At 31.4% G+C, this 14,135-nt stretch overlaps 1 protein-coding gene and 1 long non-coding RNA gene across 3 annotated transcripts in view; one reads left to right on the top strand and one right to left on the bottom strand.

The window, feature by feature from the left end:
- The first annotated feature begins 325 nt into the window (after window positions 1-325).
- The window catches only part of LOC139488785 (DNA-directed RNA polymerase III subunit RPC5-like), a 47,719-nt gene continuing 33,909 nt past the window's right edge, over window positions 326-14,135 (top strand). Inside the window, exons 1-4 of the mRNA XM_071274693.1 lie at window positions 326-394; window positions 8,295-8,345; window positions 9,724-9,801; window positions 13,759-13,877. Coding sequence (XP_071130794.1) covers window positions 359-394; window positions 8,295-8,345; window positions 9,724-9,801; window positions 13,759-13,877 — 284 coding nt within the window. The 5' untranslated portion in view covers window positions 326-358. The remainder of the gene's footprint in view (window positions 395-8,294; window positions 8,346-9,723; window positions 9,802-13,758; window positions 13,878-14,135) is intronic.
- On the bottom strand, window positions 10,844-12,334 carry LOC139488784 (uncharacterized). Of its 2 annotated transcripts, none has more exons than XR_011656080.1 (3): window positions 11,956-12,334; window positions 11,527-11,605; window positions 10,844-10,962 (listed from the first exon to the last, which is right to left on the bottom strand). It is a non-coding gene; the product is annotated as an uncharacterized lncRNA (long non-coding RNA). The 2 variants fall into 2 exon arrangements; XR_011656081.1 differs by lacking the exon at window positions 11,956-12,334 and adding an exon at window positions 11,748-11,930.

Below are 14,135 nucleotides of genomic sequence, written 5' to 3'. Positions count from 1 at the left end.
TCACTATCATATGACAGTTTATTATAAAATCGGTTGCGGGTACACGTAGCCTACGAAGTCAAATTTGACTACGCGTACCCGCATGCGGGTATGCGCAGACACTGCCCAAAATAAAATGTAAGCCGTCCTCTCCCCATTCCAAACTCTCTTTTGTATCTCAAAGAGAGAGAAAAAATCTTGTTGAAAACAGATTATAAAAAAAGTATGGAAATAAAAATGGAAACGGAAAACTTACAAATAATCTATCATATTATAAAAATAATATGTGATCATATGTATATTTTATCAAAATAATTGAATAAAACCAGGTTAGGGATCAGCACTATTTAACTTACCTGTGAGTATAACAGTCGGAACAATGTCGGACGAAGAAGACGACCCGATTGAGCATGAGGTGACAAAACATTGCATTTTAATCTAATGACAGGTTCAATAATGAATTTTGTTATAGAATAGTATACTTGCGTTACATAGTTAGCTATAAAATACTTGAAAATTTTGACAAAATTGAAATTTAATCATTTGGGATTGTTGTTTGGAAAAAGGGGGAGGGGTATTGTTAGTTCAAGAACTGAAGAAGTTAAAAAAAACTTCACCATATAGCAGACATATTTTACCATACTATATCCACAATGTCCAATTACTCTTCTTTCCTTTAAATATTTTTGGAAAATTTCGAACAAAGAAAGAGTATGTAAAAACATTTATTCCATCTATCAGTCAGTGGCGTAGCTTGCATGTATGCTCAGATGCTCAAGCATCCACATCATTTTGACAAAAAAAAAATATATAATTGCATATGTTGTGTCTGAATGTAAGGGTGACGATATGTGAACATCGTCCAATCATTTCCAAAGCAGTATACATGGTCTTCTTTCCTTTAACCTTTTGGCTAAAATGGCCGTATTTACACCCCAAATTTTACTCTGAGTACAGACTAACCTATACACCTGCAACAGTTTTAAGGGATGGCAGGAACTAGATATATAAATTTTAAATGCATTTTATGTTTCAGAAAATTATAAACTTTTCTAGATTTTGCTATCCATTTTTTTTCGTTCCTGCAGAAGGTGCAAAAATTAACTAAGTCGTGAAAACGATTGAGAAGCTCCCCTCATATAATCAATGTTGTGAGTAGTATTGATTTAAATGGACAATAGATGGACAATAGACACCTGTAAACAATATGTGATTTAACAGGTTTAAACTGTGTAACTGAGTGGACCGTATCAAATGAAACTCGGGTGTCAGTCTTCACGCTGAGTGGCAGCCCTGGCAGCCCAGGCAGCCCAGGCAGCCCAGGCTTGTAAAATTGCTCTCGGGCCTGTAAATATCATATCTACAGGCCAACAGAATCTAACTAAAAAATTTCAAAAATTGAGCTCCGGGCCTGTAGGTTTAACAGTTCATCGTGAAGACTGGGGTGTTTGTTTATTTTGCTATCTTCTGCAGACTGGAAAAAAATGGACATCAAAATCCAGGTAAGTTTTTAATTTTCTGAAACGTAGACTTCATATAACTTTTATATATCTAGTTCCTGCCATGCCTTAAAACTTTCCTGGATGTACCAGTTTGTCTGTACTCATAGTAATTTTTGAGGTGTAAACACGGCCATATTTTTCAATTCCTTATGATGAACCTTAAAGGGAAACTTCGCAAAAAAATCAAAAATTGATATTATGTTCATTCTGTATAAAAATGTTCAAATTCATAGATATTAAAGTTTTATTCCGCTAGATAAGCGATCACCATCGATTTTAAATTTAGAGTATCAATTCTCCGAGATCCGCCATCTTGTCTTCTTTCCCGATGAATAAAAACGATATGTCTATAAACCACAAAGAAACAAAACTACAGTAACCGATGTAGTCGTAATTGCTTGTCGATATCTTGTCAATCGTACGGTTGTATAATACGACTAACTAACTTGATATGGAAAATATTCTTACTTTTTTTAAATTACCATGGTCTGTTGTTTTTAAACTGTTGATATGTGAATTAGGTGAAAAGTCAAAGTTGAAATCATAAATAAGTGTTCCGTGAAAATTGTTTTCGAAAATCTAATTTGTTCATAATTCTTTAAAGTAATAAACTTTTTTCAAGTATATTTTGATCTTCCCTTATCTGATCACCAGCATGGCTAAAGGTATTACTTCCAAAGGTATTGTGAGGGGTGTGAGGTGACACGTCCAGGTATTCAAGCGATTTCCTGTCGGGCTTGCAAGTTCATGCATCGTTTCACTTCTGCAGGTATTGATCAGTGTACACGGCTGATAACTTATAACTTATAACTTTCCATTTTGAACTATCAGATGTATAATATACAACTCTGTCTTACTTGTCATTACTAAACTCATACGCTTGTTTATAAATAACATTTCTGGTGTAAAGAATATAATTCATAATATATAAATAATACCCAAAAAATAAGATTTGATGAAATTAAAATCTATTTAAATATTTTTTCCAAGGGTGAATTTGGGAAAATGTAATATATAGTCATTGTCAATAGTGAAGGACAGATTGGAACAGACCAGAAATATTGATTTAAAAAAATGTACGCACTTGCCGACGATTCGTTTATACGACTGGATATAAAGTTACGGAACTATAGCGCAATTTAAAATATATACGTGAATACATTGAACATAAGAAAAAAACATATATTTTGAATAAATAGGGGTAAAAGTGTTGTAAATAGGCTAGCCAACGTATGCCAACAGTATGTAATTATCGAATGTCGATAGACTACAGTTGTATACCAAAAGAAGAAGAGAACCAATTTGATTTAAATACAGGTCGATGTATAACTTTTGCTTTGGTTCATTGAAGCTGTGGACCTAGGAAAATCACAGATTTATATTTCAATAAGATTGTTCTCAAACAAAGGAAGGAATTCGTCATCACAATTGTTATATATGCCACTGGACAAACACTAATTATCCCCAGGGGATGCGAATATTTTGCTGGGAAACTTTTGAGTATCAAAGTTTCAAATTAATTTCGGGATTTATTTTCTTTCTTGGTATTCAATAACCGAAAAAAGAATAAATTACTTGTTCGCTAAATAGGGATATTCTTGTCAGATAAAAGAATTTTAGTTATATTTAAAAAATAGGGAAATATGACATTAAATTGGTTCTGTCTTTTTTTAAACATCGTTAAAACGATGTGTGTCTAAGGTGAACGCCACAAGAACCCTGTAATACTAGTACGAGAGTATAGCATGTAAACATTCCTTCTCAATAATATGGTTGTATTGGAAAACTTTTCATACAGATTGACAACTCATTGTCCGATATGCATGTAATATTTGCCACATGACGCCCATAGTTCTTTCTACCATCATCACCTTATTCCTTTATATTGCTGTAAACATCGATGGTTCACACCCAAACAAAATGGGAGTAATGAACCTTCAGAGCTTCTCTGTGTTATACACTTGTGAAATATATAGACGAAATTTCTGTATTGAAATGAATCTACATCTCACAAACAGGATTTTCAAATAACGATTTTGAGTAATCACCTTACAAACCAATATAAACGTATGGCAAGATATAACCATGAAGGAATTTAGTTTTTGTCAGAACTCATCACTATATCATAAACGTATACGTATATATATGCATACAGTTTCAAATATCAAGAACAAGCGTTCGATGTCGATAGTCTGTTCTCTAACTGTTCAGAGTTAGACATGTCACTTGTTCATTCTTGGAAGCCTTCATATTCCCCGTCTAACGATGGGAACTCTTTCTGATTGTGTTGACTATAAATGCTTGTATGGTAATTCTGTCGTTTATCTGTACAAGCGGTTGCATTTCCTCTCCTTTCCCAACAAACAAACGAATGAAACGCAACTAGTCTGATTTCTCTGGAGCTCATCCTCAAAGGCTCTTATACGTCAAGAAACTTACATGTATACTAATAATGATTGTTTCATGAACAACGATGTATGAACGAACTATTATAAATTCGTCAATATCTGTAATGCATGACTAAAGTATAACTTTTATTACAACTACTGTATTACTTATTTGGATTAATGACGGCTATCATGTTCAACATTGCACAACTATTATCATAGAATTTTAAAAAAAATCCTCAAAAATCCTCAAAAGATATAATGCCTTAGCTTAGATAATTAGTATTCTTTTCACAAAAAGTTTGTGTAAATGATTGTCAAATGAATTTAATTATGTAAGAATAAAATGTTAAAAAGAAACTAAAAAAAAATTATGCATGTTGTATGTTGTATTTTTTTGTCAATTAAAAACTTTAAAATTGCAATAGTTTTATTAGCATTTAAACACAGCCAGATTTGAATACAAGTTAAGAAATTCCGGTAAAGTCAATGATATCAAACAGATGTACAATGGTATATCAAATTGGGTAATATTGCATTTAGTTTTTATTAAAGATTAAAACTACTATTTTTTGCTTCATATTTGAATCTTTACGCCAATTGCCGCTAAGAAAGTAATCAAAAATTGTTTCCTTTTATTTTTATACACTTTCGGAATTACGAATCTGAATTTTATTTTCAATTAATTTACACAATTTAATTATTGTATCTTTATTCTCATCGTGTATTTAATCTTAGTGTATTAACATCATGACAGCATATACTCTAATCCTTTCTATTTATCCTTTCCAAATAACAACATTTATACCTGTGTACGCTTGAACTCACACCTGCGGCTAAATAGCTACAAGGTAAACGAATTGACCTCAAGCCGAGAAATATACAGTGACCTTTACAAAATAATATACACACTCTGCTCACACATTAGTTGCATTGAAATGATTATCAAAACAATAACGGTAAATAGAACTGAAATATTTTCAGTTCAATATCAGTAAAAATGTTCAATAAATATTTTATGAAAAAAATCTCAACAATAATTAATTAAATTTATTCAAAAACATTTACTAGAGATAATTTTATATGAGTTTAATTCAATCAATACAAAACGGTATATATATGCATATTCACTTTCGTTCATTCTTATATTGTGGTTTATAACTTCGACCATTCGTCAGCTGTGCGCTTTTAATTACGTATATTGTCGATAAGCTATAAGAGTTAAACAGATTTTATTTTTTCCCAGAATTCAATAAATCGGGCTAATACGTCACGACCCACTCGAGAATTCAACCAAAAAAGTTACAAATACTTGATTTTCTCCGTTATTAGAAGGAATATAAATTTAAAACTTTGCAAATGTGTTTTTTATGTTAAGATGAACATAATTAGATGATAAGTAAAAAATCGCGGAATTTCCCTTTAAGATCATTTAAAGTTTATGTAAACAAGCTTAAGATGGATAAATCGCAGAAAAGTGCTGTCAATTTTTCGTGAAAAGTCTACGTCTTAGCACGTCGTCGGCAAGCGCAGAGGATGATAATACGTAGACCTGCAGACATGTCTGGTCTGAGATTGAACCAAGCGGAGCGATGACATAGCAACATTACTAGTTAACAATGAACACATCATTGCCTGATTTCGTTTCCTGTGACATTAAATACAACTAGTATTTATTATGGAGTGTGATCATTTCTGGGCTAATAATTACCCGTTTCAAACTTGGTTCAATATTAATTTTATTTTCAAAAAAAGAGTTCAAAAGTCCCTGTAGTGCACATATTTATCTATTCTAATATACAAGGGCAGTAACTAAAAAAAAGCATTTTCTTTCTTTTTTTAAATTTAATATCTAAAGAGAAATAAAAGCTTCAGGTCAAATGCAATGGTATATCAATTATGATTTATATTTCAAAGGGGGCATAGTTGGTTAAATTATTTGATCAGGACTTATTTTCACGAGTTTCAAAGACATTGCTGATGATATAAATTTCACAAAAATCTGGAAACACATGACGGACGCCCGGCGTTTCTGTCCCCTGCAACGCGTTAAGACAAGTAATAAAAAAATCCCATGTGGAGGCTCAAATTCCGGGAAAGGGGGGTATCACTTCAGAGCCTATATTTCGAAGTTCCATATACAAAAGGGCCTTTGTAATGGGTCCATTTTGAGATTTCATATTTCAATTGGATGTGAAACTTTAATATCACATATTACTGTATCTAATGATGGTAGTTACGAGATAACAACAAAATTCTGTTAGAAACTTATATATTGATGGGTATTTTGAAATTAAACAAAAATCTAGCCATTGTCGGATTGTAGGGGGAGTACACATGTATACAGGAAAAATGTCAGAAAAAAAAGTGCATAAAAAGTCCTAATTTTTTTTCTCGCATCCACATCATTTTAACCCTGGCTACGCCACTGTCAGTGTTTGTTTTATTAGGCTTAAGGTTTATGTACCCTTCTGTAGCCATTTTTGTACGAATTTTTTAAACATCAATTGTATCAAGACTACAGATATAACAAATAATAGAGACAGGCCATTTTTAACATATACTAGGGGGAAACTTGATACAAAGCATTATTATTTACTGTTGCATTGCATTTAATAGAAAACAAATGGAAAAGGAGTACTTTGTGGCAAATAAACCAAGATTTTTATAGAAAATCCACAGCCTTTAATACAGAGATTTTTGTTATAACATTTGAAACATAGATTACTCACTTGCTTTTCTATGATGTGCTAGTGTTTGTTTTTTACAAAAAGTTCTAACCAACCTGTAAATTCCAAAATACCTCGTGCAGAGTAACTAAATTTGAGCGCACCCTAAAAGGTGTACTTGATTTGGTCCATATTTTTATTTGTTCTAACCAATAACTACAATAATAAACTTCAGGGGTCACCACACCATAGTCGCTCTAGGTCTCCCCACTTCGCTCTAGAGAAGCTCCAGGGAGAAGTTTATGTCGCCCTCGATTTTCATTAAATTTCCCAATGTCGCCTCATGATTTTTGAGAAATTCTCGATTCAAACGTAAACGACCGATAGGTATTGAAATACAAAGCATGTTTCCCCAAATTCAGAACTGATTTCTCCGCGATAGTATCATACATCAACGTTAAATTGCATGCCCAGGTGTACTATAAGCAAGAAAAAAGGAAAATCTCGATTTTGTTATGATTGTTTATTGTCCGCCATCTTTGTTATTGAAAATTGTAGATGGCGCCATTTCATCTTTTCATCTCTCATCATTTACCTTATCCATATTGAAATGCACTATTAATTTTGATGTTCTTATATTTACTGACAAAATGTGATGTCCCATAAAAAAATTCAGATTTCTTTTCAAAAACGGAATATTATCAACTGGTATTCGCTTGTATTTTTACTACGTATGAAGTGAAGTACACTGCCGGGAACCAGCACAACAATTATAAACTACAAAACGCAGTCGGTTTTTTGTCCCTGTTGGGTCTTCACTTCTCCCTATTTGGCTGCCAGGGAGAAGTGACTTCTCCCTATACACTTCTCCCTATAATTTTGAAGTGTGGTGACCCCTGAACTTGTTTTAAGGAAATCAATGCTAGCACTGCATGTAATAATCCTATATCTATCAGTCATCAAATTGCCAAATATGATAGAACAAGGATAAAGGCTGTGGATTTTCTATAAAATTTCCATATGTTTAACATTGAAGCAACACAAGGGTACATAATCCTTAATAGATCTTTAAAATAGACAAGGATCTCACTATACAAATCCTTGGCTTAGATCAACCTCAGAACAGCATCTCTAAAACTTACAGTCAGAAGGCTTAAGACTTAATTCAAGCAATATTATTGAAGCATGTATTGAAAAACAACATTTTAGAAGAGATATTTTAAGAACTTAGTTACTGCAGGACATTATTTTAGCAATTTAAAAATCAATATCTTGTCTTTCAATAACCCAGTAGAATAAGTTTATCCTTAGAAATTTTAGGTGATAATTTTGCATTTTGAATACTTTACTGGTTCTTTTATACAGCAGTGTGTTAAAATTTCTGAACAGTTGAATTTGATGAATCAAATTGCAATTTGGTCAGAGTTTTGATTGAACTGTTACATGTATATTTATGATAGTGGTCTTAAGTTACTGAAATTAAATATGAAATTAAGGTGATTTGGTATGATTTTGAATGAGATAATTGTCCACCAAATGATGTTGCTTGAATTTTAACAGCTGCAGGCCCCCTCTTTACCTTCAATAATAAATGAGTGAAACTTACATCATACAGCTAGTACTAGTATGCAATGAAAAGGCCCTTCATGACAAAATAATGTAAAAAAAAAATCAACAAGAAAACTTAATTTATGACACAACAATAAGTGAAAAATTGTGAAGAGCAATGACATACTGTTATATATTTTGCTTTTCAGATTGATGTATACCTGTCCAAAAGCTTGTCTGATAATTTGTTTCTCCTTCAGGTAATTGTATATAACTTTTGTATTAAAGTTCAACATTTATTAGATATTACATACATATTTGAATTTCATATTTTTTTAACCCTATTAACATGATTATTAAGGTATGTTTTAAGTACAACATGATGTACATTAGTTACAAGTTACAAAGCCAAGTTGAATGCTGTCTCATTGACACAAATACCATACATAATCTATTTATATGTATCTGTTTCAGAGAATGTTATCTCACAAATCAAGTTATGTTGTAGAAGTTGAGTACTATAATCAATCAAAGGCAAATGTTCAAATCAATGGAAAGATTATTAACCAATTTAGTCTTTAATGATTATGATTAAGTGTTGAGATGAAAAAAATCAAATTGAACTTGCATTTTTATTATGCCCCCGCCGTAGCGGAGGGGGTACTAAGTTCTACCCTTGTCCTTCTGTGCTTCCGAACGTCCCAAAGTTGGTTTCTGTTCTCTAACTTTAGTTTGCCTCAAACAAATGTTATGAAACTTATTCACTATGCTTATTACCACTAAAGACAGACCAGGTTTGAATTTTGGTGGCGTCACGTCTACTGTTTTAGAGTTACGCGCCTTTACAAATGGAAAAATTGCTATTTTTTTTTGTTTCTGTTCTTTAACTTAAGTTTGCCTCAACTACGGTAAATGTTATGAAACTTATTCACAATGCTTATTTCTACAATATGCAGATCAAGTTTAAATATTGGTGACGTCACTTTTACTGTTCTGGAGTTATGTACTTTACAAATGGAAAAATTGCTAAAAAAAATCAAAAATATCAATCAAGTAACTTTTTTTAATTGAGTTATCTCCCTTTGTCAATGATTGTCTTCAACTAAAGTCAATTCTTTTTAAGATTTTCTTTGAGAATTTGAGTTATCTTTCTTTGTCCAGAATGGTAGTTGAATCAACTTAAACCAATGCTTAATACAATGCAATATTCAATATTACTACCAACTGATTAATTAAAGCAATCGTTACCATTCAGTGCTTACAAGCACTTTGATTACCATTCTAGGGTTATGCCCCTTTACAAATGAAAATATTGCTGTTTTTTTGTTTCTGTTCACTTAACCTTAGTTTGTCTCAACTAAATTTAATGAAATTTATATATACATGTAATGCTTAATACCACTAAACTCAGTTTAAGTTTAAATTTTGGCAGCTTCACTTTTAAAGTTCTTGAGTTATGTCCCTTTATATAGTTATATGCTAGTGGGGGCATCAAATGTGTCCCTATGGACACGTTCCCCATTTATTAATCCATGCTACATTTCAAAGTACATTTGTAGCATTCATACGGATTTAAAAAGCAGACAAACAGGTCTTATATAAAATTTATTTATGCATCATAGATTCAAAATATTTCAGTACCCAATCAGACCAGCCCATTTGAATTACGACAAAATTGAACACTTAGCAGCAAGAGTCAAACCACAGCAGAAAAAGGTAAGTTATAAAGAATTTGATTTCGGGTTTCTGTCTGGGTACATGTTCTACAAATTGAAATTCAATATTTATAAAAAACATTTCATGATCATGGCATAGTATAATAGATAAAAAATCCACGAACTACTGCATATACTGCTTAAACAATCTTTTACTCACATTACTTCAAAATTAATATGTGTGGTTCCAGTGAAATTCATTTAAAGCATAGGTAGGAAGTTTGTTTTCTTCTTTAGAATATATAGAGAACTCATTTGAAACTAATAGTGCTAAGTACCTCTTACACTAAAAATGACCTATCAACGGTGTAATACCACCATTGATTTTTCCCTATTAGTCTTTGTTAAATTGACACTTTTAAAAAAATTGTACAGTATTTACCTTTATTTCAACCAAAGAAATACTTTGCATGTGTAAAGTTTAATCCTTTCCAGTGATACAGTGAAAATTTCACACTACATTTCATTGCATATAAGAAAATAATCATCACCGGAAGTAAACAACCCAATTTTTACACTTGTATTTACTGGTTACTTGCTTTGGTAACTATGTAACCTTAACGTTCCAGAATATTTTATAAGACGATCAAATAAAAAAAGAATGATGCATTCAGACATCCAACATACATATTTACGACTCAGAAAAATTTAAGTGCATTGAAATGCAGGGTTAATTTTCTACAACTGTCAAATTCAAGGGAATATTTTTTTAGGCCTACTTTCGTATGCAACCGGATGTGGCGTACCATGATTTGGTGGTATTACACCTAAAGAACACCTAAATATCAAATAAACTTAATGTAATTTTTTTCCCTCCAATTGCAAGTTATTTCAAGCATAACTGTCAAGTTTTGTCTCAGTCAGAGCTATAGTTTCAGAGAAAATCACTATAATGTAAGGCCATATCCTACGGCAATTTCAGTCTAATTTCTTCGAAAAATGCTCATTTCAGTGTATCATTATAAAATGCAGTGTTGACTACTATCTGATCATAAACTCATGATCTATGCATTCAAACAATTAAATAGAATACAAAAGACAACTTTAAGATGATAAACAATTTTATTGCACCTTTTAGAGTTCATTTGAAGGTCTGTTTTGGTCTGTTTTGGTCCATTTTTCCTCCTTCCTTCCTTTTTCATGAAAACTTGATATCTTTTGTCTAAAAAATAAAACAAATGTGATTATTTACCCACAAAAATTAAATAAATATAATGTTAAATCAATAATTAAAGTGTTTTAGCTGAAAGAACTGTCTCTATAAATGTTAACAGTCTACACGGAAGTTTCTATAAGCCCTTATGTGTATCTCGAGTTTTTGGTCTGTTCGCCTAGTGTGACAAATAACGGTTCCCTTTCAGTCAATCATTTATTGTTACTGGTATCAAGGTCTTTTTATTTACTCATAACAGTATATTTCTAATAGATTTATACAAAGAGTCAACTTTCTTGTATTTTACATTAAAAAATGGGGAAAAGAGTAATACAAAAATACCTCAAAATGTTTTAAAAAGGGTTATGTCCCTTGGAATGCTGGTACAAAAAATAATTGGTATGAATTATAAAGTTTAAGTATGTGAGACTGGTATCTGATGTGTATAAATCCAGGGCAAATAAGTGTTTAGATGATTTATTGTCTGTGCAAAATGTAGACGACACAATGGCAAATTGTAAACTTTTGCGGCCAAAAAAAACAACAAAAAACATGATGATAGTTGATACTTACTTTAATGCTGAAGTGTTATCTGCAGACCAATTCACATATAAGATTTTTCAACAGAATGCTCTTCAGAACATGGTTAACACTGAAATAAAAAATTCACATGTTGTATAAACAAAACTGTAAGGGTAATTTAAAATTTAACACAGTAAACTAAATACAGCTTTGTCTGTCCACCCATTTGACTTAGAAAACACCCGTAAACCCCCATTTCAAGGCAATTTTACCTCAAACGTGCTTTCTGTGTCTAAATCCATGCCGAATTGTCCATGTTTACAATGTATGAACTGGTTTATTTATAACTTTTAAAAATGAAAGTACAAAAAGGTCACGAGTGCACATATGGTTTCCCTAAATAGGTGTAATACCACCATTGATTTTTCCCTATTAGTCTTTGTTAAATTGACACTTTTAAAAAAATTGTACAGTATTTACCTTTATTTCAACCAAAGAAATACTTTGCATGTGTAAAGTTTAATCCTTTCCAGTGATACAGTGAAAATTTCACACTACATTTCATTGCATATAAGAAAATAATCATCACCGGAAGTAAACAACCCAATTTTTACACTTGTATTTACTGGTTACTTGCTTTGGTAACTATGTAACCTTAACGTTCCAGAATATTTTATAAGACGATCAAATAAAAAAAGAATGATGCATTCAGACATCCAACATACATATTTACGACTCAGAAAAATTTAAGTGCATTGAAATGCAGGGTTAATTTTCTACAACTGTCAAATTCAAGGGAATATTTTTTTAGGCCTACTTTCGTATGCAACCGGATGTGGCGTACCATGATTTGGTGGTATTACACCTCAAGTTAAGTGTAGAGTTTTTTATTTGGCCTTAGAATCAGCATTCTGACAGACTAATTATTATTAAACATTGTTTAACGTATTGGCTAGGAGGTTATACTTATAAATTGGGTCCCTGCATATAAAATCACAAGAAGCATTTAACTAAGAAAATTATATGTTAAATGAAGTTTTACTTTATTATTTGCACAGTTGTCCATATTAACTGTAATAAACAAAGTTCCATCCAATTACCCAATTAGGAAAACAAAGAAATAATAACTGTAAGAACAACTGCAGTTCTGAAAATTTTGTTTTGAAATCAAACGTGAACATGGATTGCAAAAGTAGTTTTATGGTAAGAATGATTTCTGGAATGGAACATATTAATTAAAATTGAAATGATTTTAATGATACAAACATGACCATGCTTCTCACGTTTGAGACTGTGAATAATTACTGTAAATTTCAATATGATTATGAATTATGAATAAATTGATTTCAGATATCAAGTTTCTTTTGATTAATAAGGAAGCTCGCGGGTATAAGATTTTCAGAAAAAAATTAAACATTTTATTTTTCATTACAAATTTTATTAATTACCTTTAGTAGTTGTTACTTTATCATATGGTACAAAGATCATTCCAAAAAATCAATTCGTGTTGGCCCCAGGTGACTTTTGAAATGTAGACATCATTGAAAAAGCTGCAAATTTATCTCCCTTTGGTGCAAAAATGCCATTTTTTGGCATTAAAATTGAAATATCTTTTTTAACTCATCGATGACCTATATTTTTTATTGTTGTTTTTCGAATAAGCTGTTCATAAACTAAATAATTGTAAAATTTAAGCGATTTCTGTAATTTAGTACTTTTTCTTCTTCGATATCACCGCTTTTTCTCCTATTAGATCAACAGAAAAAAATGACATTAACAAAAATGTATGCTTCTTGCGAAGGCATATTGTGAGCATAAATGAACTGTGACCCCATTTTTTTATTTCATTTTTCTATTAAGTATAAGATAAAGTTCTTTTATAGAAAAATTTAGCGAAATCCTATATTAAATATTTTTTTTTATTTAAACCCGCGAGCCCCCTTAAATGGCATTAAATTTTTGTATTTAATATTTTATACTTATGAAAGTGTTTTAACATAACTGATTTTACCAGTTATATTTGCTATTAAATTATTTCATGACTTGTGATAAAGGATATAAGTTTTTGTTGTTGATTAAACACGGGGAACACTTGCACATCTGAGTATTGTTTACCATAAGGTAAAAGCCTTTTCGTGCACTTTCAGGCTGTAAAGTTTTAAGCTATTCAGTAAAACAGTGTATTTTCAAATTTCAGTATTTTTAGGTTCAATGCAAACTTGTCCAATGAATGTATATATGTACTGATGAACTATTTCTATGTTCCTGAAACTTATTTTTAAGGTGGAGTTTGATTTAGCTGTCAACACTTCGAGTAACTACTATGCAAAAAGTAAAGGTGAACAAATTGCCCTCAATGTGGATGGACCATCAAGGGGGGACCAAGGAGGGTTTTATAGAAGGTAAGAGAGAGGTTTCCTATTGTATAACTCAACCTTCACATTTGTCTAAGTAAGTTGTCAACATTTACAATCACTATTATTCTAGCCTCTATTTTATAAAATTACAGAACTTTTTGAGAAACTTGAACATTTTGTATGAACCTCAGTGATTCTTATGAGATATTTCACCTATTTCAGTTAATGCAAATATTGAGAGTTAGTTAAAAGATTTAAGGTCTAGCATTTATTCAGCTTTTTTTAACAGTTCACAGCATTTTC

This window comes from Mytilus edulis, chromosome 9 (assembly GCF_963676685.1).
Source record: "Mytilus edulis chromosome 9, xbMytEdul2.2, whole genome shotgun sequence".
Lineage (NCBI taxonomy): Eukaryota > Metazoa > Mollusca > Bivalvia > Mytilida > Mytilidae > Mytilus > Mytilus edulis.
Note: the sequence above shows the minus strand (reverse complement) of the source record. Positions and strands in the feature narration are given on the sequence as shown.